General features: G+C 46.0%; 1 protein-coding gene across 1 annotated transcript in view; it reads right to left on the minus strand.

The window, feature by feature from the left end:
• ism1 (isthmin 1) overlaps positions 1-22,455 on the minus strand; it is a 35,196-nt gene extending 12,741 nt beyond the window's left edge. Inside the window, exons 1-3 of the mRNA XM_038983459.1 lie at positions 21,743-22,455; positions 15,862-16,086; positions 8,612-8,927 (exon numbers count right to left, since the gene is read on the minus strand). Coding sequence (XP_038839387.1) covers positions 8,612-8,927; positions 15,862-16,086; positions 21,743-21,883 — 682 coding nt within the window. The 5' untranslated portion in view covers positions 21,884-22,455. The remainder of the gene's footprint in view (positions 1-8,611; positions 8,928-15,861; positions 16,087-21,742) is intronic.
• Positions 22,456-22,882: the final 427 nt, after the last annotated feature.

Genomic DNA, 22,882 nt, shown 5'->3' on the forward strand with positions numbered 1-22,882 from the left:
CCCTTCAAGATGTCATTGTCCCTTCAAGATGTCATTATCCCTTCAAGATGTCATTGCCCCTTCAAGATGTCATTGCCCACTTCAAGATGTCATTGTACCTTCAAGATGTCATTGCCCCTTCAAGATGTCATTGCCCCTTCAAGATGTCATTGCCCCTTCAAGATCCCGTGTGGCTCAGTTGGTAGAGCATGGCGCTTGCAACGCCAGGGTTGTGGGTTCATTCCCCACGGGGGGACCAGGATGAATATGTATGAACTTTCCAATTTGTAAGTCGCTCTGGATAAGAGCGTCTGCTAAATGACTTAAATGTTAAATGTAAATGTAAGATGTCATTGTCCCTTCAAGATGTCATTGCCCACTTCAAGATGTCATTGCCCACTTCAAGATGTCATTGCCCCTTCAAGATGTCATTGCCCCTTCAAGATGTCATTGCCCCTTCAAGATGTCATTCTGCATAAACCTGGAAACTCTGGTTGTAGCCTATTTAAAATGATGCCACGCGTAGGAGTTGAAATAAACGTGGTAGCACTGGAAAGCTGAGATCTCCCTCTTTTTAACAATTAAAACTCCGTGTCCGATTTCCTGTTTGACCAGGCCCTAGTACCTGGTCACACCTCCATCCCTAGGGCCTGGTCACACCTTCATACCTAGTACCTGGTCACACCTCCATCCCTAGGGCCTGGTCACACCTCCATCCCTAGGGCCTGGTCACACCTTCATACCTAGTACCTGGTCACACCTCCATCCCTAGTACCTGGTCACATCTCCATCCCTAGTACCTGGTCACACCTCCATCCCTAGTACCTGGTCACACCTCCATCCCTAGTGCCTGGTCACACCTCCTCAGTGTGGTCTTAGTCTAACTATAGTCCAGGGCAGAGTGAGTGAGTGAGTGTTTTCAGTGTTATCAATTACAAACACACCAGGAAGTATTTGGCAAGAAAATAGATTTTCCAGGAAAGCTTCTGACGCAACACAACTTAATGTTTTAGCTGCTTTCCCAAGTTCTAGAGGTTGGTGGGCCCTGGGAGGTGGGTGGGCCCTGGGAGGTGGGTGGGCCCTGGGAGGTGGGTGGGCCCTGGGAGGTTGGTGGGTCCTGGGAGGTTGGTGGGTTCTGGGAGGTTGGTGGGCCCTGGGAGGTTGGTGGGCCCTGGGAGGTTGGTGGGCCCTGGGGGGTTGGTGGGCCCTGGGAGGTTGGTGGGCCCTGGGAGGTTGGTGGGCCCTGGGAGGTTGGTGGGCCCTGGGAGGTTGGTGGGTTCTGGGAGGTTGGTGGGTCCTGGGAGGTTGGTGGGCCCTGGGAGGTTGGTGGGCCCTGGGAGGTTGGTGGGCCCTGGGAGGTTGGTGGGTCCTGGGAGGTTGGTGGGCCCTGGGAGGTTGGTGGGCCCTGGGAGGTTGTTGGGCCCTGGGAGGTTGGTGGGCCTTGGGAGGTTGGTGGGCCCTGGGAGGTTGGTGGGTTCTGGGAGGTTGGTGGGCCCTGGGAGTTTGGTGGGCCCTGGGAGGTTGGTGGGTCCTGGGAGGTTGGGTGGCCCTGGGAGGTTGGTGGGTTCTAGAGGTTGGTGGGCCCTGGGAGGTTGGTGGGCCCTGGGAGGTTGGTGGGTCCTGGGGGGTTGGTGGGTCCTGGGAGGTTGGTGGGTCCTGGGAGGTAGATGGGTCCTGGGAGGTTGGTGGGCCCTGGGAGGTAGGTGGGTCCTGGGAGGTTGGTGGGTCCTGGGAGGTTGGTGGGCCCTGGGAGGTAGGTGGGTCCTGGGAGGTTGGTGGGCCCTGGGAGGTTGGTGGGCCCTGGGAGGTTGGTGGGTTCTGGGAGGTTGGTGGGTCCTGGGAGGTAGGTGGGTCCTGGGAGGTTGGTGGGTTCTGGGAGGTTGGTGGGTCCTGGGAGGTAGGTGGGTCCTGGGAGGTTGGTGGGTCCTGGGAGGTTGGTGGGCCCTGGGAGGTTGGTGGGCCCTGGGAGGTTGGTGGGTCCTGGGAGGTTGGTGGGTCCTGGGAGGTTGGTGGGCCCTGGGAGGTTGGTGGGCCCTGGGAGGTTGGTGGGCCCTGGGAGGTTGGTGGGCCCTGGGAGGTTGGTGGGCTCTGGGAGGTTGGTGGGTTCTGGGAGGTTGGTGGGTCCTGGGAGGTAGGTGGGTCCTGGGAGGTTGGTGGGTCCTGGGAGGTAGGTGGGTCCTGGGAGGTTGGTGGGCCCTGGGAGGTTGGTGGGTTCTGGGAGGTTGGTGGGTCCTGGGAGGTAGGTGGGTCCTGGGAGGTTGGTGGGTCCTGGGAGGTTGGTGGGTCCTGGGAGGTTGGTGGGCCCTGGGAGGTTGGTGGGCCCTGGGAGGTTGGTGGGCCCTGGGAGGTTGGTGGGCCCTGGGAGGTTGGTGGGTCCTGGGAGGTTGGTGGGCCCTGGGAGGTTGGTGGGCCCTGGGAGGTTGGTGGGCCCTGGGAGGTTGGTGGGCCCTGGGAGGTTGGTGGGCCCTGGGAGATGGTGGGTCCTGGGAGGTTGGTGGGTCCTGGGAGGTTGGTGGGTCCTGGGCACTTAACTCTCTGTAATACTTTCAAATTAAGTGTAAATTTTTTTTTAAATCAAATACTCGTCTTGGCACAAGTCACATTGAAATGAGTCCCGGACTGCTTTTGCTGCTGTCTGACTGTTAATGTGTTGTTTGGAAATGGGGCTGAACTGGCAAGAAATTCCCTTTCGTTCCAATGATCATTGAAGGGATCAGTTTAATGAGAATACATGGAAACGTTTCCTCTGGCTGAACTGAGTACTAAACTATTACATTAAACTCACGGCACACACACACACACACTAACCACCTCACCAACATCTGCCACACATTGTCTTAATTTCACAGATTAAAGTCTAGATAGCAGCGTAGCCCCTTCCTCTACCACCCCCCCCCCCCCCCCCCCCCCCTGCAACTACACCCCCATACACAAATTACACCTAAAGTGTACTAGTGGCAGCTCTTACAGAAACACAGAACAGCTCACTCAGCAGGACCAGCAGCCAGCTAGCACAGAACCATATTTTATTAGAGCTAGTTAGAGCGGGGTTTGTCCTATGGTCATTTTTCATACAACCTTCCCACAACGTTCTGGGAAAGGTGCAGGATACCCAGCTAACGCATAACGTTCTGAGAACCATATGTTTCTGATGTGGGAATTTCAGTACTACAGCATGACGTTTCATACAGGTTTCCTCATGGTTCTATTTAAAGTCATGTTCTCAGAACATTAAGAAAACTTTCTTTAAAAACACAACAAAACATTAGTAACGTACAAAGAACATTCTAAGAATGTTATTTAAAAACATATACATTCCGTTCTCAGCGTCAACAAATCACTATCTTGTTAAGTGTGTTCGGGTGTGTTGGTCACGCCCACTATTTGGCCACACCTGATCTTAATGAGTGCTGGGCGGCAGGTAGCCTAACGGTTAAGATCGTTAGGCCAGTAACTGAAAGGTCGGCGGTTCGAATTCTCTGAGCCGACTAGGTGAAAACTCTGCCGATGTGCCCTTGAGCAAGACACTTAACCCTAATTGCTCCTGTAAGTCGCTCTGAATAAGAGTGTCTGCTAAATTACTAAAATGTAAATGTAGTTTTTGTTTCCTTTGAAATGGGGTCTGTTTGAATAGACCAAAATGAACATGGCATGCTAGCTCCATCCTGGTTGTGCAGTGGACTAATTCCATGGATAGAGAATAGAAGATCATAGGTTTGAATCTCACTGACGCTGTGCCACAATAAAAAAAAAAAGTAATGTGCTCGCATGATTAATCCCTAAGAAAATGAATTTCTGTGTCAAATCAAATCAAATTGTATTTTATTAAATCACAAATTGCCAAATACATCAGGTGTAGACCTTACAGTGAAATGCTTACTTATGAGCCCCTAACCAACAGTGCAGTTTCAAAATATACAGATAAGAATAAGAGACAATAGCAATGAGTAAATAAAGAGCAGCAGTAAAAACTAACAATATACAGTTGAAGTCGGAAGTTTACATAAACTTAGGTACACACTCCACAAATGTTCTTGTTAACAAACTATAGTTTTAGCAAGTCGGTTAGGACCTCTACTTTGTGCATGACACAAGTAATTTTTCCAACAATTGTTTACAGACAGATTATTTAACTTATAATTCACTGTATCACAATTCCAGTGGGTCAGAAGTTTACATACACTAAGTTCACTGTGCCTTTAAACAGCTTGGAAAATTCCAGAAAATGATGTCATGGCTTTAGAAGCTTCTGATGGTCTAATTGACATCATTTGAGTCAATTGGAGGTGTACCTGTGGATGTATTTCAAGGCCTACCTTCAAACTCAGTGCCTCTTTGCTTGACATCATGGGAAAATCAAAGGAAATCAGCCAAGACCTCAGAAAATAAATTGTAGGCCTCCACAAGTCTGGTTCATCATTGGGAGCAATTTCCAAACACCTGAAGGTACCATGTTCATCTGTACAAACAATAGTACGCAAGTATAAACACCATGGGACCACACAGCTGTCATACCGCTCAGGAAGGAGACGCGTTCTGTCTCCTAGAGATGAACGTACTTTGGTGCAAAAAGTGCAAATCAATCCCAAAACAACAGCAAAGGACCTTGTGAAGATACTGGTGGAAACAGGTACAAAAGTATATATCCACAGTAAAACGAGTCCTATATCGACATAACCTGAAAGGCCGCTCAGCAAGGAAGAAGCCACTGCTCCAAAACCACCATAAAAAAGCCAGACTACGGTTTGCAACTGCACATGGGGACAAAGAATGTACTTTTTGGAGAAATGTCCTCTGGTCTGATGAAACAAAAATAGAACTGTTTGGCCATAATGACCATCGTTATGTTTGGAGGAAAAAGAGGGAGGCTTGCAAGCCGAAAAACACCATCCCAACCGTGAAGCACGGGGGTGGCAGCATCATGTTGTGGGGGTGCTTTGCTGCAGGAGGGACTGGTGCATTTCACAAAATAGATGGCATCATGAGGGAGGAAAAGTATGTGGATATATTGAAGCAACATCTCAAGACATCCGTCAGGAAGTTAAAGTTTGGTCGTAAATGATGCTTCCAAACGGACAATGACCCCAAGCATACTTCCAGAGTTGTGGCAAAATGGTCAAGGTATTGAAGTGGCCATCACAAAGCCCAGACCTCAATCCTATAGAACATTTGTGGGCAGAACTTAAAAAGTGTGTGCGAGCAAGGAGGCCTACAAACCCGACTTAGTTACACCAGCTCTGTCAGGAGGAATGGGCCAAAATTCACCCAACTTATTGTGGGAAGCTTGTGGAAGGCTACCCGAAACATTTGACCCAAGTTAAACAATTTAAAGGCAATGCTACCAAATACTAATAGAGTGTATGTACACTTCTGATCCACTGGGAATGTGATGAAAGAAATAAAAGCTGAAATAAATAATTCTCTCTACTATTATTCTGACATTTCACATTCTTAAAATATAGTGGTGATCCTAACTGACCTAAGACTGGGGATTTTTACTAGGATTAAATGTCAGGAATTGTGAAAAATTGGGTTTAAAAGTATTTGGCTAAGGTGTATGTAAACTTCCGACTTCAACTGTATACAGAGGGGTGCCGTTACAGAGTCAATGTGCAGGGGCACGGGTTAGTTGAGGTAGTACGTACATGTAGGTAGAGTTAATGGAGGTGTCCTATCCGTGCGTGGCGTTCCAACCTAAACTAGCAGTGTTATTAAAAAAGTCAAATAACCTATAATTTTCATGAATAAAACCTCCCAGGGAAACCTTCAGGGAACCAAAGTAAAAGGTTCTCTCAACCTCATTGCAACCTAGAAATGAACGACCACAGACCTGGCTCAGTCGGCACCACAGACCTGGCTCAGTCGGCACCACAGACCTGGCTCAGTCGGCACCACAGACCTGGCTCAGTCACTGCTGAGTGACAGTCAGCACCACAGACCTGGCTCAGTCAGCACCACAGACCTGGCTCAGTCAGCACCACAGACCTGGCTCAGTCAGCACCACAGACCTGGCTCAGTCACTGCTGAGTGACAGTCAGCACCACAGACCTGGCTCAGTCAGCACCACAGACCTGGCTCAGTCAGCACCACAGACCTGGCTCAGTCAGCACCACAGACCTGGCTCAGTCAGCACCACAGACCTGGCTCAGTCAGCACCACAGACCTGGCTCAGTCACTGCTGAGTGACAGTCGGTACCACAGGCCTGGCTCAGTCACTGCTGAGTGACAGTCAGTACCACAGACCTGGCTCAGTCACTGCTGAGTGACAGTCAGCACCACAGACCTGGCTCAGTCACTGCTGAGTGACAGTCAGCACCACAGACCTGGCTCAGTCACTGCTGAGTGACAGTCAGCACCACAGACCTGGCTCAGTCACTGCTGAGTGACAGTCGGTACCACAGACCTGGCTCAGTCACTGCTGAGTGACAGTCAGCACCACAGACCTGGCTCAGTCACTGCTGAGTGACAGTCAGCACCACAGACCTGGCTCAGTCACTGCTGAGTGACAGTCGGCACCACAGACCTGGCTCAGTCACTGCTGAGTGACAGTCGGCACCACAGACCTGGCTCAGTCACTGCTGAGTGACAGTCAGCACCACAGACCTGGCTCAGTCACTGCTGAGTGACAGTCAGCACCACAGACCTGGCTCAGTCACTGCTGAGTGACAGTCAGCACCACAGACCTGGCTCAGTCACTGCTGAGTGACAGTCAGCACCACAGACCTGGCTCAGTCACTGCTGAGTGACAGTCGGCACCACAGACCTGGCTCAGTCACTGCTGAGTGACAGTCAGCACCACAGATACAGTAACATGAGGTCCTGTGACCTGATAAGTCCTAAATAGTCCATCCACAGCGGTCAGCCAGTAAACATGGGCTTAGGGTTTGAAATGTAGAATTTAACAATATATGAACCTGCTCATTCATTCCTGACAGCCGTACCCAGATGGATAAAATGACATTTCTCCTCTTTTCTCTCCATAGCACCCACATTCCTGTGTAACAGTGTTGTGTTTGAGCTGGTGGACAAGCTCAGACACGGTGTGGATGGATACTGTACGACCACGGGGAGGGGGAATTCTTCTACATTAAATCTATCTATCTAGCAGGCCAGCTGTGGAGAGAGAGAATGTGTGTGTGTGTGTGTGTGTGTGTGTGTGTGTGTGTGTGTGTGTGTGTGTGTGTGTGTGTGTGTGTGTGTGTGTGTGTGTGTGTGTGTGTGTGTGTGTGTGTGTAGACAGTAATTGAGAATGATATGAACTGGTCTGCTATTACCCCATGCACTACTATTAACCAGAAAAGTACCCAGCTAGCACATTGGTTCCTTGGACGTTGTGGGGATGTATGATTTTGGTTTCACATTGGTTGTGGGAATGAAGCCATATGTTCCCTGACCGGTAAAACAGACAGTGTATTTAATGTTCTGAGAACAGAAACCTGTTCTGGGAATGTTTATTTTTAGATTGCAGGGAGATTCTGAGAACATTTTACTCTGGTTCCTTGAAAGCTTTCCTTGTAGGTTTTATTAACGTTCTGATAACAGATATTTTAGGTTCCTTAAAAAATGTCACTTAATGTTTCAATGCTAGTGTACTATAGTGTTCTTGTGTTTTGTTTTTTTTATGGAACGTTTTCTTAACGTCCTCGTAATAATTTGAGAACATGACTTTAAATAGAACCAAGAGGAAACCTGTAGGAAACGTCATGATGAACTACTGAAATTCCCACAGAAGAACATTGTTTCTTAACGTTCTCTGAACTATGAGAACATTCCCAATGTCAAACCAGTTGGAGAACGTTCCTAGAACATTACCAAAACTGAAATTAAATGTGTTAATGAACTATGTTCAAACGTTCGGGAAACGTTCTGTTAAAGTAATGAAATACCAAGTAAATAAAAAAAAATGTTTGTCAAGTACCTTAAAATGTGCTGAGAATTTTCCAAAGCCAAGCAACTATCCGGCACCATTCCCCCGAACGTTGTGGGAAGGTTGTATGCAAAACAATCATAGGACAAACCACGCTCTAAGAAACATATGGTTCTCAGAACATTATGTGCTAGCTGGGTAGTGCACTATATAGGGATTAGGGTGCCATTTAGGAAGCAGTTCTGATTTGGCCCTGTTCCTGTAGGGGGACTTTGATGTTCGAGAAGCGTCTAATCTGTCACGCACACACACAATAGATAAATCCATCTGATGAAACTAAAGAGTGTTTCATTTGACCATGCTGGTCATCGATGAACATTTGAACATCTTGGCCATGTACTGTTATAATCTCCACCCGGCACAGCCAGAAGAGGACTGGCCACCCGTCATAGCCTGGTTCCTCTCTAGGTTTCTTCCTAGGTTTTGGCCTTTCTATGGAGTTTTTCCTAGCCGCCGTGCTTCTACACCTGCATTGCTTGCTGTTTGGGGTTTTAGGCTGGGTTTCTGTAAAGCACTTTGTGGCATCTGCTGATGTAAGAAGGGCTTTATAAATACATTTGATTGATTTAAGGCTTCAATCATACATCCGCTTCCTGTGTCAAACACGCTTGCACGCTTAGAACACACACACAACCCCTAAACAAACACACAGCCCTTAACAAACACACGTCCTCTTGCCGTCAGTCCCCCTCACACTACACTCACCATATTCAGTCTGAGCCTTGCTGGTGCCTCCTCCTCCTGCGCCTCCTCTCCTCTCCCAGTCCCCTCGTGGTTTCAGGAAGTTACTATCCTCTGTGTTACTGCCACGTTCTACTCCTCCTCTGTAGGTGGGCTGCTGCTCCCTAGCCTGCTCCTTGGGTCGACGTGGGGTCAAGACCGAAGAGGAGGAGGATGAAGAGGAGGAGGTGATTTGCCACCAGTTTCTCCGGTTGGGAGCGGCCAAACCTGGTTTGTTCTCCATCTTCAGGTCTTTCTCATGCTCCGCCCCTTCTAGATCGTCCACCACCTCTATGGTCACCTGGAGGAGAGGGGGAGGAGGAGAGGGAGAGGAGGAGAGGGAGAGGAGGAGAGGGAGGAGCAGGGTCGAAGGTAAGTGTCTGTCTGGAGTGTGAGTGTGTGTGTGTGTCTGTTGGGAGGGCAACAACATTCTCTCAAATCTAACATTAAAAATAACTTTTATAGCACGCTGCGACTTGATTTAGACGTGAAATAAGTCTTGATACAATTGTACATTGTCAAGAATTGGATGCATTGTTTACCTCTCATGTGTTACCATCCAGCCTGTTATCCTCTCTAGGGTACGTGGAACGGTAGCGTCCCACCTGACCAACATCCAGTGAAATTGCAGAGCGCCAAATTCAAAAACAGATATACTCACATTACAAATTCATAAAACATACAAGTGTTATACATCGGCTTAAAAGAGGAATTTCTTGTTAATCCAGCCACTGTGTCAGATTTCAAAAAGGCTTTACGGCGAAAGCAAACCATGCGATTATTTGAGGACAGCGCCCAGCAGACAAATCATTACAAACAGTTACCAGCCAAGTAGTTGTAGTCACAAAAGTCAGAAATAGCGACAAAATGAATCACTTACCTTTGATGATCTTCATATGGTTGCACTCACAAGACTCCCATTTACTCAATAAATGTTCGTTTTGTTCGATAAAGTCCCTCTTTATATCCAAAAACCTCAGTTTTGTTTGCGCGTTTTGTTCAGTAATCCACAGGCTCAAAGGCAGTCACAACAGACAGACGAAAAATCCGAAAAGTATCAGGAAAGTTCGTAGAAACATGTCAAACGATGTTTATAATCAATCCTCAGGTTGTTTTTAGTCATAATAATCAATAGCATTTAAACAGGACAAAAGCTTTGTCAATATAAAAGGAAAACAAGAAAGGCATGCTCCTGGTCGCACGCATGAAAAACCTCTGGGACACTGCAGTGTCCACTCATTCAGACTGGTCTTACTCCCTAAATTTTCAGAATACAAGCATGAAACAATTTCTAAAGACTGTTGACATCTAGTGGAAGCCATAGGAAGTGCAATTTGAGTCCTAAGTCATTGGAATCTGTATAGGCAGTCTATGGAAAACTACAAACATAAAAAAATCCCACTTCCTGGATGGATATTTCTCAGGTTTTCGCCTACCATATCAGTTCTGCTATACTCACAGACATTATTTTAACAGTTTTGGAAACTTTAGAGTGTTTTCTATCCAAATCTACCAATTATATGAATATCCTAGCTTCTGGGCCTGAGTAACAGGCAGTTTACTTTGGGCACGCTTTTCATCCGGATGTCAAAATACTGCCCCCTACCCTAGAGAAGTTATATTCCAGACACAAAACACCAGTCTGTCTAGCCTAGCCTGTTATATTCCAGACACAAAACACCAGTCTGTCCAGCCTGTTATATTCCAGACACAAAACACCAGTCTGTCCAGCCTGTTATATTCCAGACACAAAACACCAGTCTGTCCAGCCTGTTATATTCCAGACACAAAACACCAGTCTGTCCAGCCTGTTATATTCCAGACACAAAACACCAGTCTGTCCAGCCTGTTATATTCCAGACACAAAACACCAGTCTGTCCAGCCTGTTATATTCCAGACACAAAACACCAGTCTGTCCAGCCGGTTATATTCCAGACACAAAACACCAGTCTGTCCAGCCGGTTATATTCCAGACACAAAACACCAGTCTGTCCAGCCTGTTATATTCCAGACACAAAACACCAGTCTGTCTGGTCTAGTTTTGATACTCTGAAGAATAAAATACAAATCAAGAGTGAAAAGGTCAACTCCTTGAGCAGTCCCACTGAGCCTACAAGCTTGGTATAGTCCTGACTCATTGGCTCATTCCCCTCATTTTCAAGTGTCTCTCGTGACTCACTGGTCTGGTATCTCAGGCTTGTAAAAGGGGAGGTTAGCTTCCTTTTCAATTTGCCCCCCCACAGAAATGGAAAACAACCCTGGATCTCAGAGTGGTGGTTGTGAAGGAAGACAAGAACACTATATGGGAGGGTGCATGATACCTTGTCTTCGGAAGTCCGGAGAGCTGTTTGGGGAAGACCGGGAGAGATGTGTTGGCCTCAGTCCTATACAGCTCCAAAATCATCTGAATCGTTGTGGATTAAGTCCATATGACCTACATATGGTATACTCTTACCAAAAAAAGGTTATGTTTGGAACCAAAAAAGGGTTCTATGCTTGATTCTATGCTTGATTCACACAGTATATGGCACCCAAGGGTTCTATAGAGGAGGATGAAGAGGAGGTGGTTTGCCACCAGTTTCTCCAGTTGGGAGCGGCCAAACGGAACCAAAAATTGTTCCGTGAAGAACCCCACCAAACAATTCTATATAGAACCTTTAAGGGGTGCATATATGAAGCAAGGAATATAACCCTTTTTGGTTGTATCCAGAACATATTGTAATGAAACAGGCAGGGTGTGCAGGTCTCGAACCCTCAACCTTCTAGCCTGAAGTCCAGCGCGCTATCGACTGTGCCGCAAAAAGCATGCTCGTGAGGCACAGTCGATATCCGCGCTTATCAACCCAGGGTCGTTACACTACAATGATCTAGTACTGTAGTTGGACGCCACTGTGCCACTGTGACGGATACACGTGGTGTTTGTTTGTATGACATTTTAGCATGACCTTTATAAGACCTTGAGCATCCTTAATAAAGTGGTGTAACTGCATCATAACTAGGGGGAACACTACAGTGTTACTACAGCCTAGTTTGGTTGTTCGGCCCTAGTCCTCTTCATGTAGCCAATCAGTTGCAGCCCACCTCTTCCAACGTTGTGTGGGAAACCTAATTCTACAGGATGAGTATAGCATCCTGGCATTTAAACCATACTCAATTTATTTTTTCCAATACTCAAAACGGCCTACTATTTAGGATGCAAGAATGGGTATTCGGACACGACCTGTATCTTTTCTGTAGGGGGTCACGGCTCAAAATGATAACCTGCCTTTCAGGAGAGCTTCGGCAAGCTTGGAGAACCGTGTTCTTTGGTAAAAGAAGATGAGATTACTATATATTAGCATATGATGTTCAAACGTGGCATCAGGCAACATTTTCTGAGTGACAGAGAGAGTTAAACATGAGGAGCCAGAAGGCATCATTTACTATAGATTAAGTCTATTTTACTAGGGGCAATCACCACTCATAGATAGTGTCTTGCTATATATTATAACCCATGTTGACTGTCTATTTTACTAGGGGCCATCACCACTCATGTCGTACTATAGATTATAACCCATGTTGACTGTCTATTTTACTAGGGGCCATCACCACTCATGTCGTACTATAGATTATAACCCATGTTGACTGTCTATTTTACTAGGGGCAATCACCACTCATAGTGTCTTACTATAGATTATAGCCCATGTTGACTGATACCACAGTGTTCCATCACAGCAGCAAGATGTGTGACCTGTTGCCACAAGAAAAGGTCAACCAGTGAAGAACAAACACCTTTGTAAATGCAACCTAAACTCAGCAAAACAAGAAACGTCCTCTCACTGTCAACTGCGTTTATTTTCAGCAAACTTAACGTGTAAATATTTGTATGAACATAACAAGATTCAACAACTGAGACATAAACTGAACAAGTTCCACAGACATGTGACTAACAGAAATGGAATAATGTGTCCCTGAACAAAGAGGGGGTCAATATCAAAAGTAACAGTCAGTATCTGGTGTGGCCACCAGCTGCATTAAGTACTGCAGTGCATCTCCTCCTCATGGACTGCACCAGATTTACCAGTTCTTGCTGTGAGATGTTACCCCACTCTTCCACCTGCAACCATCTGGGGGGAAATGGCCCTAGCTCTCACCCTGCGATCCAACAGGTCCCAGGCGTGCTCAATGGGATTGAGATCCGGGCTCTTCGCTGGCCATGGCAGAACACTGACATTCCTGTCTTGCAGGAAGTCACGCACAGAACGAGCAGTACGGCTGGTGGCATTGTCATGCTGGAGGGTCATGTCAGGACGAGCCTACAGGAAGGGTACCACATGAGGGAGGAGGATGTCTTCCCTGTAACGCACAGAGTTGAGATTGCTTGCAATGACAAAAAGCTCAGTCCGATGATGCTGTGACACACCACCCCAGACCTTGACGGACCCTCCACCTCCAAATCGATCCCGCTCCAGAGTACAGGCCTCGATGTAACGCTCATTCCTTCGACGATAAACGCGAATCTGACCATCACCCCTGGTGAGACAAAACCGCGACGCGTCAGTGAAGAGCACTTTTTGCCATTCCTGTCTTGTCCAGCGACGGTGGGTTTGTGCCCATAGGCGACATTGTTGCCGGTGATGTCTGGTGAGGACCTGCCTTACAACAGGCCTACAAGCCCTCAGTCCAGCCTCTCTCAGCAGTCTGAGCACTGATGGAGGGATTGTGCGTTCCTGGTGTAACTCGGGCAGTTGTTGTTGCCATCCTGTACCTGTCCCGCAGGTGTGATGTTCGGATGTACCGATCCTGTGCAGGTGTTGTTACACGTGGTCTGCCACTGCGAGGACGATCAGCTGTCCATTCTGTCTCCCTGTAGCGCTGTCTTAGGCATCTCACAGTACAGACATTGCAATTTATTGTCCAGGCCACTTCTGCAGTTCTCATGCCTCCTTGCAGCATGCCTAAGGCACGTTCACGCAGATGAGCAGGGACCCTGGGCATCTTTCTTTTGGTGTTTTTCAGAGTCAGTAGAAAGGCCTCTTTAGTGTCCTAAGTTTTCATAACTGTGATCTTAATTGCCTACCGTCTGTAAGCTGTTAGTGTCTTAACGACCGTTCCACAGGTGCATGTTCATTAATTGTTTATGGTTCATTGAACACGCATGGGAAACAGTGTTTAAACCCTTTACAATGAAGATCTGTGAAGTTATTTGGATTTGTACGAATTATCTTTGAAAGACAGGGTCCTGAAAAAGGGTTTCATTTTTGCTGAGTTTATATTTATGTTTATTTATTTTCCCTTTATGTACTTTAAATATTTGCACATCGTTACAACACTGTATATACTTTGGCAATGTAAACATATATTTCCCATGCCAATAAAGCTATTCGAATGAAATTGAATTGTTGAGAGAGAGGGTAGTGATGTGCCCCAGGGTATCCTGCCTCTTCCTGTTTGTTCTTCCTGCCTCTTCCTGTTTGTTCTTCCTGCCTCTGTTTACAAGGAGAGACAGTGTTACCTGTCTGTTTACAAGGAGAGACAGTGTTACCTGTCTGTTTACAAGGAGAGACAGTGTTACCTGTCTGTTTACAAGGAGAGACAGTGTTACCTGTCTGTTTACAAGGAGAGACAGTGTTACCTGTCTATTTACAAGGAGAGACAGTGTTACCTGTCTGTTAACAAGGAGAGACAGTGTTACCTGTCTGTTTACAAGGAGGGTCACTGTTACCTGTCTGTTTACAAGGAGGGTCACTGTTACCTGTCTGTTTACAAGGAGGGACAGTGTTACCTGTCTGTTAACAAGGAGGGACAGTGTTACCTGTCTGTTTACAAGGAGAGACAGTGTTACCTGTCTGTTTACAAGGAGAGACAGTGTTACCTGTCTGTTTACAAGGAGAGACAGTGTTACCTGTCTGTTTACAAGGAGAGACAGTGTTACCTGTCTGTTTACAAGGAGGGACAGTGTTACCTGTCTGTTTACAAGGAGAGACAGTGTTACCTGTCTGTTTACAAGGAGAGACAGTGTTACCTGTCTGTTTACAAGGAGAGACAGTGTTACCTGTCTGTTTACAAGGAGAGACAGTGTTACCTGTCTGTTTACAAGGAGAGACAGTGTTACCTGTCTGTTTACAAGGAGAGACAGTGTTACCTGTCTGTTTACAAGGAGGGACAGTGTTACCTGTCTGTTTACAAGGAGGGACAGTGTTACCTGTCTGTTTACAAGGAGAGACAGTGTTACCTGTCTGTTTACAAGGAGGGACAGTGTTACCTGTCTGTTTACAAGGAGAGACAGTGTTACCTGTCTGTTTACAAGGAGGGACACTGTTACCTGTCTGTTTACAAGGAGAGACAGTGTTACCTGTCTGTTTACAAGGAGGGTCACTGTTACCTGTCTGTTTACAAGGAGGGTCACTGTTACCTGTCTGTTTACAAGGAGGGTCACTGTTACCTGTCTGTTTACAAGGAGGGTCACTGTTACCTGTCTGTTTACAAGGAGGGTCACTGCTACCTGTCTGTTTACAAGGAGGGTCACTGTTACCTGTCTGTTTACAAGGAGAGACAGTGTTACCTGTCTGTTTACAAGGAGAGACAGTGTTACCTGTCTGTTTACAAGGAGGGACAGTGTTACCTGTCTGTTTACAAGGAGAGACAGTGTTACCTGTCTGTTTACAAGGAGGGTCACTGTTACCTGTCTGTTTACAAGGAGGGTCACTGTTACCTGTCTGTTTACAAGGAGAGACAGTGTTACCTGTCTGTTAACAAGGAGAGACAGTGTTACCTGTCTGTTTACAAGGAGGGTCACTGTTACCTGTCTGTTTACAAGGAGGGACACTGTTACCTGTCTGTTTACAAGGAGGGTCACTGTTACCTGTCTGTTTACAAGGAGGGACACTGTTACCTGTCTGTTTACAAGGAGGGACACTGTTACCTGTCTGTTTACAAGGAGGGTCACTGTTACCTGTCTGTTTACAAGGAGGGTCACTGTTACCTGTCTGTTTACAAGGAGGGTCACTGTTACCTGTCTGTTTACAAGGAGGGATAGTGTTACCTGTCTGTTTACAAGGAGGGATAGTGTTACCTGTCTGTTTACAAGGCGGGTCACTGTTACCTGTCTGTTTACAAGGAGGGTCACTGTTACCTGTCTGTTTACAAGGAGGGTCACTGTTACCTGTCTGTTTACAAGGAGAGACAGTGTTACCTGTCTGTTTACAAGGAGGGACAGTGTTACCTGTCTGTTTACAAGGAGAGACAGTGTTACCTGTATATTGGGGTTCTGTCTGTTTATATCAGCCTTGGAGAGGTCAGGGAAGTTGTGGAGGTCCAGGAGGAAGGCCCCAGGCCTGTCTCTCTGCAAGCTGCCTCCAGTAGCCTGACTCTGGGCCCAGGGGAGGGCAGCAGGCCGCTGGGCTGACTGGGGCTCTGGTCCTCTCCGCTTCCCTGGATCCTGCTGGGCTAACAAACTGCTCTCTGCTATGACATTATTCTAGATGGGGGGGAGAGAAAGAGAGAGAGAGAGATATTTGAATATTATGATATTTGTGCATCAGTAACTTTCACACTCATCGTTATTCACGATTAATTCAGGATTATCTGTAATCAAGGTAGCGTCCACATTAATGTAGAAGTGTTTATAAATGTATTCTATTCTTATTTACAATAAGAGTGACTCAGAAATGACACAGTACATTATTTACCATTCATTTCTATTCGGCACAAAATAGTCTGAAACACAGCAAATGCAACCAACAAGTCACAAGCTTGATGTGGTCTTTATTTTCATATTTGAAACACACAGTGAAAATAAAATATTTCAAGAATCCTATTAAAATTAATGTAATCAAATCAAACTTAGTCACATGCGCCGAATACAACAAGTGTAGACTTTACAGTGAAATGCTGACTGACAAGCCCTTAAGCAACAGTGCAGTTCAAGAAGAAGAAAATATTTACCAAGTAGACTAAAATACAAAGTAATAATAAAAAGTAACACAATAAAAATAATGAGACTATACACAGGGGCACCGGTACAGAGTCAATGTGGAGACTATATACAGGGGGTACCGGTACAGAGTCAATGTGGAGGCTATATACAGGGGGTACCGGTACAGAGTCAATGTGGAGGCTATATACAGGGTGTTACGGTACAGAGTCAATGTGGAGACTATATACAGGGGGCACCGGTACAGAGTCAATGTGGAGACTATATACAGGGGGGTACCGGTACAGAGTCAATGTGGAGACTATATACAGGGTGTTACGGTACAGAGTCAATGTGGAGGCTATATACAGGGTGTTACGGTACAGAGTCAATGTGGAGGCTATATACAGGGGGGTACCGGTACAGAGTCAATGTGGAGGCTATATACAGGGGGTACCGGTACAGAGTCAATGTGGAGGCTATATGCAGGGGGTTACGGTACAGAGTCAATGTGGAGGCTATATACAGGGGGTACCGGTACAGAGTCAATGTGGAGGCTATATACAGGGGGTACCGGTACAGAGTCAATGTGGAGGCTATATACAGGGGGTACCGGTACAGAGTCAATGTGGAGGCTATATACAGGGGGGTACCGGTACAGAGTCAGTGTGGAGGCTATATACAGGGGGGTACCGGTACAGAGTCAATGTGGAGGCTGTATACAGGGGGTACCGGTACAGAGTCAATGTGGAGGCTATATACAGGGGGTACCGGTACAGAGTCGGTGTGGAGGCTATATACAGGGGGTTACGGTACAGAGTCAATGTGGAGGCTATATACAGGGTGTTACGGTACAGAGTCAATGTGGAGGCTATATACAGGGGGTACCGGTACAGAGTCAATGTGGAGGCTATATACAGGGTGTTACGGTACAGAGTCAATGTGGAGGCTATATACAGGGGGTTACGGTAAAGAGTCAATGTGGAGGCTATATACAGGGGGTACCGGTACAGAGTCGGTGTGCAAGGGTACAGGCTAGTAGAGGCAATCTGTACATGTAGGTGGGGGCGAAGTGACTATGCATACTGTGCTAGGACATAATCATTGTGTGCTAGGATTATGGGACCAAATATTTAACTTTTTACTACTTTAATACACAAGTGAATTTGGCCCAATACTTTTGGTCCCCTTAAAATGGGTGAATTATGTACAAAAAGTGCTGTAATTTCTAAACGGTTCACCCGATATGGATAGAAATACCCTCAAATGAAAGCTGACAGTCTGCACTTTAACCCCATAGTCATTGTACCATTTCAAATCCAAAGTGCTGGAATACAGCAGTCAGGGCAGTCAGTTTAACCTTCCTAAAACCAACAGAGAGAACCATATCTCTTATTCTCAGTTGTCCTATAATTTCTACACCTGGCCCCCCATAGAGACCAGGGCCTGTATGAAGGGTCTCAGAGTAGAAGTTCTGAGCTAAGATCATATCTGACATTTAGATCAGAATGAACAAGATTAGATATAAACAGATCCTCTGAAACGCTTTGTGGATACGGGCCCTGGCCTCCCCCTTTAGATCTATCTTTACCTCGGTCCCCACTATAGAGGACCACTTAGCTACATCAGATTGATATATATCTCTGTTCCCCCTATAGAGGACCACTTAGCTACATCAGATTGATCCCCCTCCACAAGCTAGGCCCACCTCTTTTCTCACAACATATCAGCTAGAGGCCACAGGGCCAGTACCTGTGACATGGCTATTCCCAACCTGTTCTCTATCCTAGTCCTGTCCTGTGTTATTTCATTGTTCTTTGATGGTTTCATTTCTGTCTAAAATACTATGGCCCTGCTCTGTCCACACTAATTAGAGTTGGTGGTTTCCAATAGAAGTGGATCTGGTACACTCCACAGAGCAGGGCTTTATGGAAGAGTGGCCAGAAAAAAAGCTGTTGCTTAAAGAAAAAATAAGCAAACACGTTTGATGTTCGCCACAAGGCATGTGGGAGACTCCCCAAACATATGGAAGAAGGTACTCTGGTCAGATGAGACTAAAATAGAACTTATTGGCCATCAAGGGAAATGCTATGTCTGGCGTAAACCCAACACATCTCATCACCCCGAGAACACTATCCCCACAGCGAAGCATCATGCTGTGGGGATGTTTTTCATCGGCAGGGACTGGGAAACTGGTCAGAATTTAAGGAATGATGGATGGCGCTAAATACAGGGAAATTCTTGAGGGAAACCTGTTTCAGATTTGAGACTGGGACGGAGGTTCGCCTTCCAGCAGGACAATGACCCTAAGCATACTGCTAAAGCAACACTTGAGTGGTTTAATTAAGGGGAAACATTTAAATGTCTTGGAATGGCCTAGTCAAAGCCCCGACCTCAATCCAATTGAGAATCTGTGGTATGACTTAAAGATTGCTGAACACCAGCGGAACCCATCCAACTTGAAGGAGCTGGAGCAGTTTTGCCTTGAAGAAAGAGCAGAAATCCCAGTGGCTAGATGTGCCAAGCTTATAGAGACATACCCCAAGAGACTTGCAGCTGTAATTGCTGCAAAAGGTGGCTCTACAAAGTATTGACTTTGGGGGGGTGAATAGTTATGCACCCTCAAGTTTTCATTTTTTTTGTCTTATTTTTTGTTTGTTTCACAATAAAAAATATATTGCATCTTCAAAGTGGTAGGCATGTTGTGTAAATCAAATGATACAACCCCCCCCCCCCCCAAAAAATATATATATTTTAATTCCAGGTTGTAAGGCAACAAAGTGGGAAAATTGCCAAGGGGGGGGTGAATAGTTTCGCAAGCCACTGTACATAATACTTTATAGAAAATCAAGTCAGAAATGTTAGTGGAACTTACTAATTTTAGAAGCCTTTTTAAACCTTAAATACTTAGTTTGCATGTCCTCCTGTGCAGGAAAATTGTAATCAATAAAAGAGTGATCAAATTAAGACCCTACATCTGTACTAATATGGTATTTTCAAAGATATTTATATACAGTACCAGTCAAAAGTTTGGACACACCATATGGAATTATGTAGTAACCAAAAAAAAATAAGTGTTAAACAAATCAAAATATATTTTATATTTGAGATTCGTCAAAGTAGCCGGCCTCTGTCCTGTGTTCTGTGTCCTCTGTCCTGTGTACTGTGGCTATTTTAGATGTGCAGCTCGAACCATAGAACTAGAATGACTGAATTTAGAATGCATCCAATTCTAATTCTAGAACAGGGTCGGGTCCATTGGTGAACATCAGTTCAAGTGATTCTGATGGTGGGGAGTCCTAAATATGTCTACGGTAATAATAATACTGACCTGGTTAAAACAGGTGGAGACAAGCGTCAGCCTGAACAAACAAGACACATTTCCAGTCATCAAAGGGGATTAAATGTGATGGATTTGAGTTAAAATGGGGGAGAGAAAAAGAGAGGTTTTATTTTGCCTGTAAAGCTGCAGTATAACAGTGGGTTTAAATAAAAGGCAGCAACAGTGCATTGTGGGAGAGAGACCTTTCCAACTGAAGGGCTCCAACAAAGGTGACTATAGAAGTCATGTGAAGCCAGAAAGCCAATCAGAAGCAGAGTGTTCCTTGCGCCTACAGGCCACACCATCGAGATGTGGTGGGAACGGTCTGTACCTCCAGCGCTGACCTGACCGCTCTCCCCATCCCCAAGGAGGAGACTAGGGTGACCGTGATAAGGCTGTGATGACAGAGTAGTGCCTGCAGCTAGGGCATGGAATCCCCATGGAACCCCCAGCTATGACGAAGCTGAATGGACTATGACCCCTGTGACCCCTCTCTCCATCTTACGTTTCACCTCTTACTACCAGCCTCTCCCAGGGGAGACTATTGTGTGTGTGTGTGTGTGTGTGTGTGTGTGTGTGTGTGTGTGTGTGTGTGTGTGTGTGTGTGTGTGTGTGTGTGTGTGTGTGTGTGTGTCTACCATTTCACCTCTTACTACCAGCCTCTCCCAGGGGAGACTATTTTGTGTGTGTGTGTGTGTGTGTGTGTGTGTGTGTGTGTGTGTGTGTGTGTGTGTGTGTGTGTGTGTGTGTGTGTGTGTGTGTGTGTGTGTGTGTGTCTATCATTTCACCTCTTACTACCAGCCTCTCCCAGGGGAGACTATTGTGTGTGTGTGTGTGTGTGTGTGTGTGTGTGTGTGTGTGTGTGTGTGTGTGTGTGTGTGTGTGTGTGTGTGTGTGTGTGTGTGTGTGTGTGTGTGTGTGTGTGTGTGTGTGTGTGTGTGTGTGTGTGTGTGTGTGTGTGTGTCTACCATTTCACCTCTTACTACCAGCCTCTCCCAGGGGACTGAGGCTCTATGAATGGACTGATAGACTGTCTCTTTATACTGTATATCAGGGGTACTCAAGTGCTATTTGAGAAGGTCTCTGGTCCCACACATTTCCTAGGTGGCAAAGATCTGGAAGGATAATGTAATTTACCGCTGTAGTAACAAACCCTGACCTCGCAACCCATGCGACCCCAAAATGTTCAAACACCTCTTGTTGGCAGAGAGAAAATCAAACCGTTTTCAAAGATAATTTCACGCTTTTCTGCGTATTCTTCCATGTCTTATGTGTGTTTATATTGATACCAGGGGTCGAAGCCCGAACAAGTTTAAAAAAAAAAGAGATATACAGTAGCAGTGAAAAGTGTCAAACACCTACTCATTCAAGGGTTTTTCTTTATTTTTACTATTTTCTACATTGTAGAATAATAGTGAAGACATCACTATGAAATAACACATATGATTCTTCAATGTAGAAAATAGTCAAAATAACGAAAAACCCTTGAATGAGTAGGTGTTTGACACTTTTGACTGCTACTGTATAGATATTATTTATTATTTTGGGTTATGACACCGTTCTGGGTCTGGATCCGATCAGACAGTTGAGTATGGGGGCTGTTTATCATAAACCCCAAGGACTCAGAATAACCCTCTGGGACTGTGTTCATCCATAATATATCATGTCTGTTATCCAACTCTGTGGTTATTTAAAATAGACCCTTTTCACTTTCCATTTCAGACCCAATGTGTTACAGAAACATTTCCCGGAAAGGACTGTGGATCCCATAGAATACAGGCTTATTCCCCATTTTGATATTGAGCCCTAACCCCAAACTCAATAGCCTAAAAAAGAGTCCCTGCAACGTATACTGCACTGTAGGTTTCCCGAAAGAATAGAAAAATAAATAGCACTCACCTCTGCAATCACAGTATACTGCTGATCCTGGCTCAAAGTTAAATTCCCGTGGTGCAGCGGGCTGCTCCGTAACACCGTGATGTGTAAGGTAAGAAGTACAAGTCCTAAAAGCAACAAGAGTTCTGCCACCAATCGAACCATCTTTTTCAACCGATCCGTCTTGGGTCCCTGCGGTGTGACAGGGGGTCCGCCGCCAGCTCCTCCCGCTGCAGACGCTCCAAGCTCCGGATCCGCTGCGGGCGAGGAGTCACAACACCACTTCGGAGCCACTTCGAGGTTCAGAAGTACAATTTTAATGGGAAAGGGGGGGGGGGGGGGGGGGTGGTAGGACGTAGAATAGAGTATTCCAGAAAAATAAAACCTGCCAAAAGTTTGTTTGGGATCAGGTGGTTATGTTAGGTTGATTTTGTTTATTATGAATTACATCAGACCAGCCTCGGTGGAGAGCGTTCTTCAAATGTGCCAAAAAAGTGAGTCCGGATTCGATGTGTAAAAAAGGGATAACGTTAAACCAAAGTTAAAAGTCCATTCAGCAAGGTTTCCTGTGGAATCCCCTTGAACTATGCTCGTGGTGGTGGTAATTCTGGGCTGAGTTCTGCGCAGCATAAAACCAGCAGCTATCCAATCCAAGCTCCAAGTGCGTCCCGTTCCTCACCGTGTCCAAATGGTGTAAACCACACGGCGGTCAGTCCACACTCCTATACTATGGGCATGCTATACAGGCTGTTTTCTGTCGCAGCGCGCAGTGTTGTTAATACGCCCCTCTGCTGGTTTGCTGTCAGCTCCCCTCCCCCTTTCTCTCCCTTCAGCGCCCGTGACGGGTCATGTCTAGAAGGATTATGTCAAGTTGACGTCGAACGTATATATATATATATTGAATTTTTTTGGTGTATTTTATCTAACCCGAACTATTTTCCTAACGTTAACTTAATTATCCTAACCTGTTACGTTAATTATCTCAACCTGTTACGTTAATTCTCTCAACCTACTGCATAAATTCTAACCTGCTACGAAAAGTCACTTCTGACATTAGCTTCAACCCTTCTAGTCAAAACCCTGTGACGCTGGAGGGATGGTGGCAAGTCAAATCGTCACGGCTCTACATCACAGTCAAGTCACAGGCCACCTACTCTGTAGGTA

Source organism: Salvelinus namaycush, unplaced genomic scaffold (genome assembly GCF_016432855.1).
Source record: "Salvelinus namaycush isolate Seneca unplaced genomic scaffold, SaNama_1.0 Scaffold1679, whole genome shotgun sequence".
Classification (NCBI taxonomy): Eukaryota; Metazoa; Chordata; class Actinopteri; order Salmoniformes; family Salmonidae; genus Salvelinus; species Salvelinus namaycush.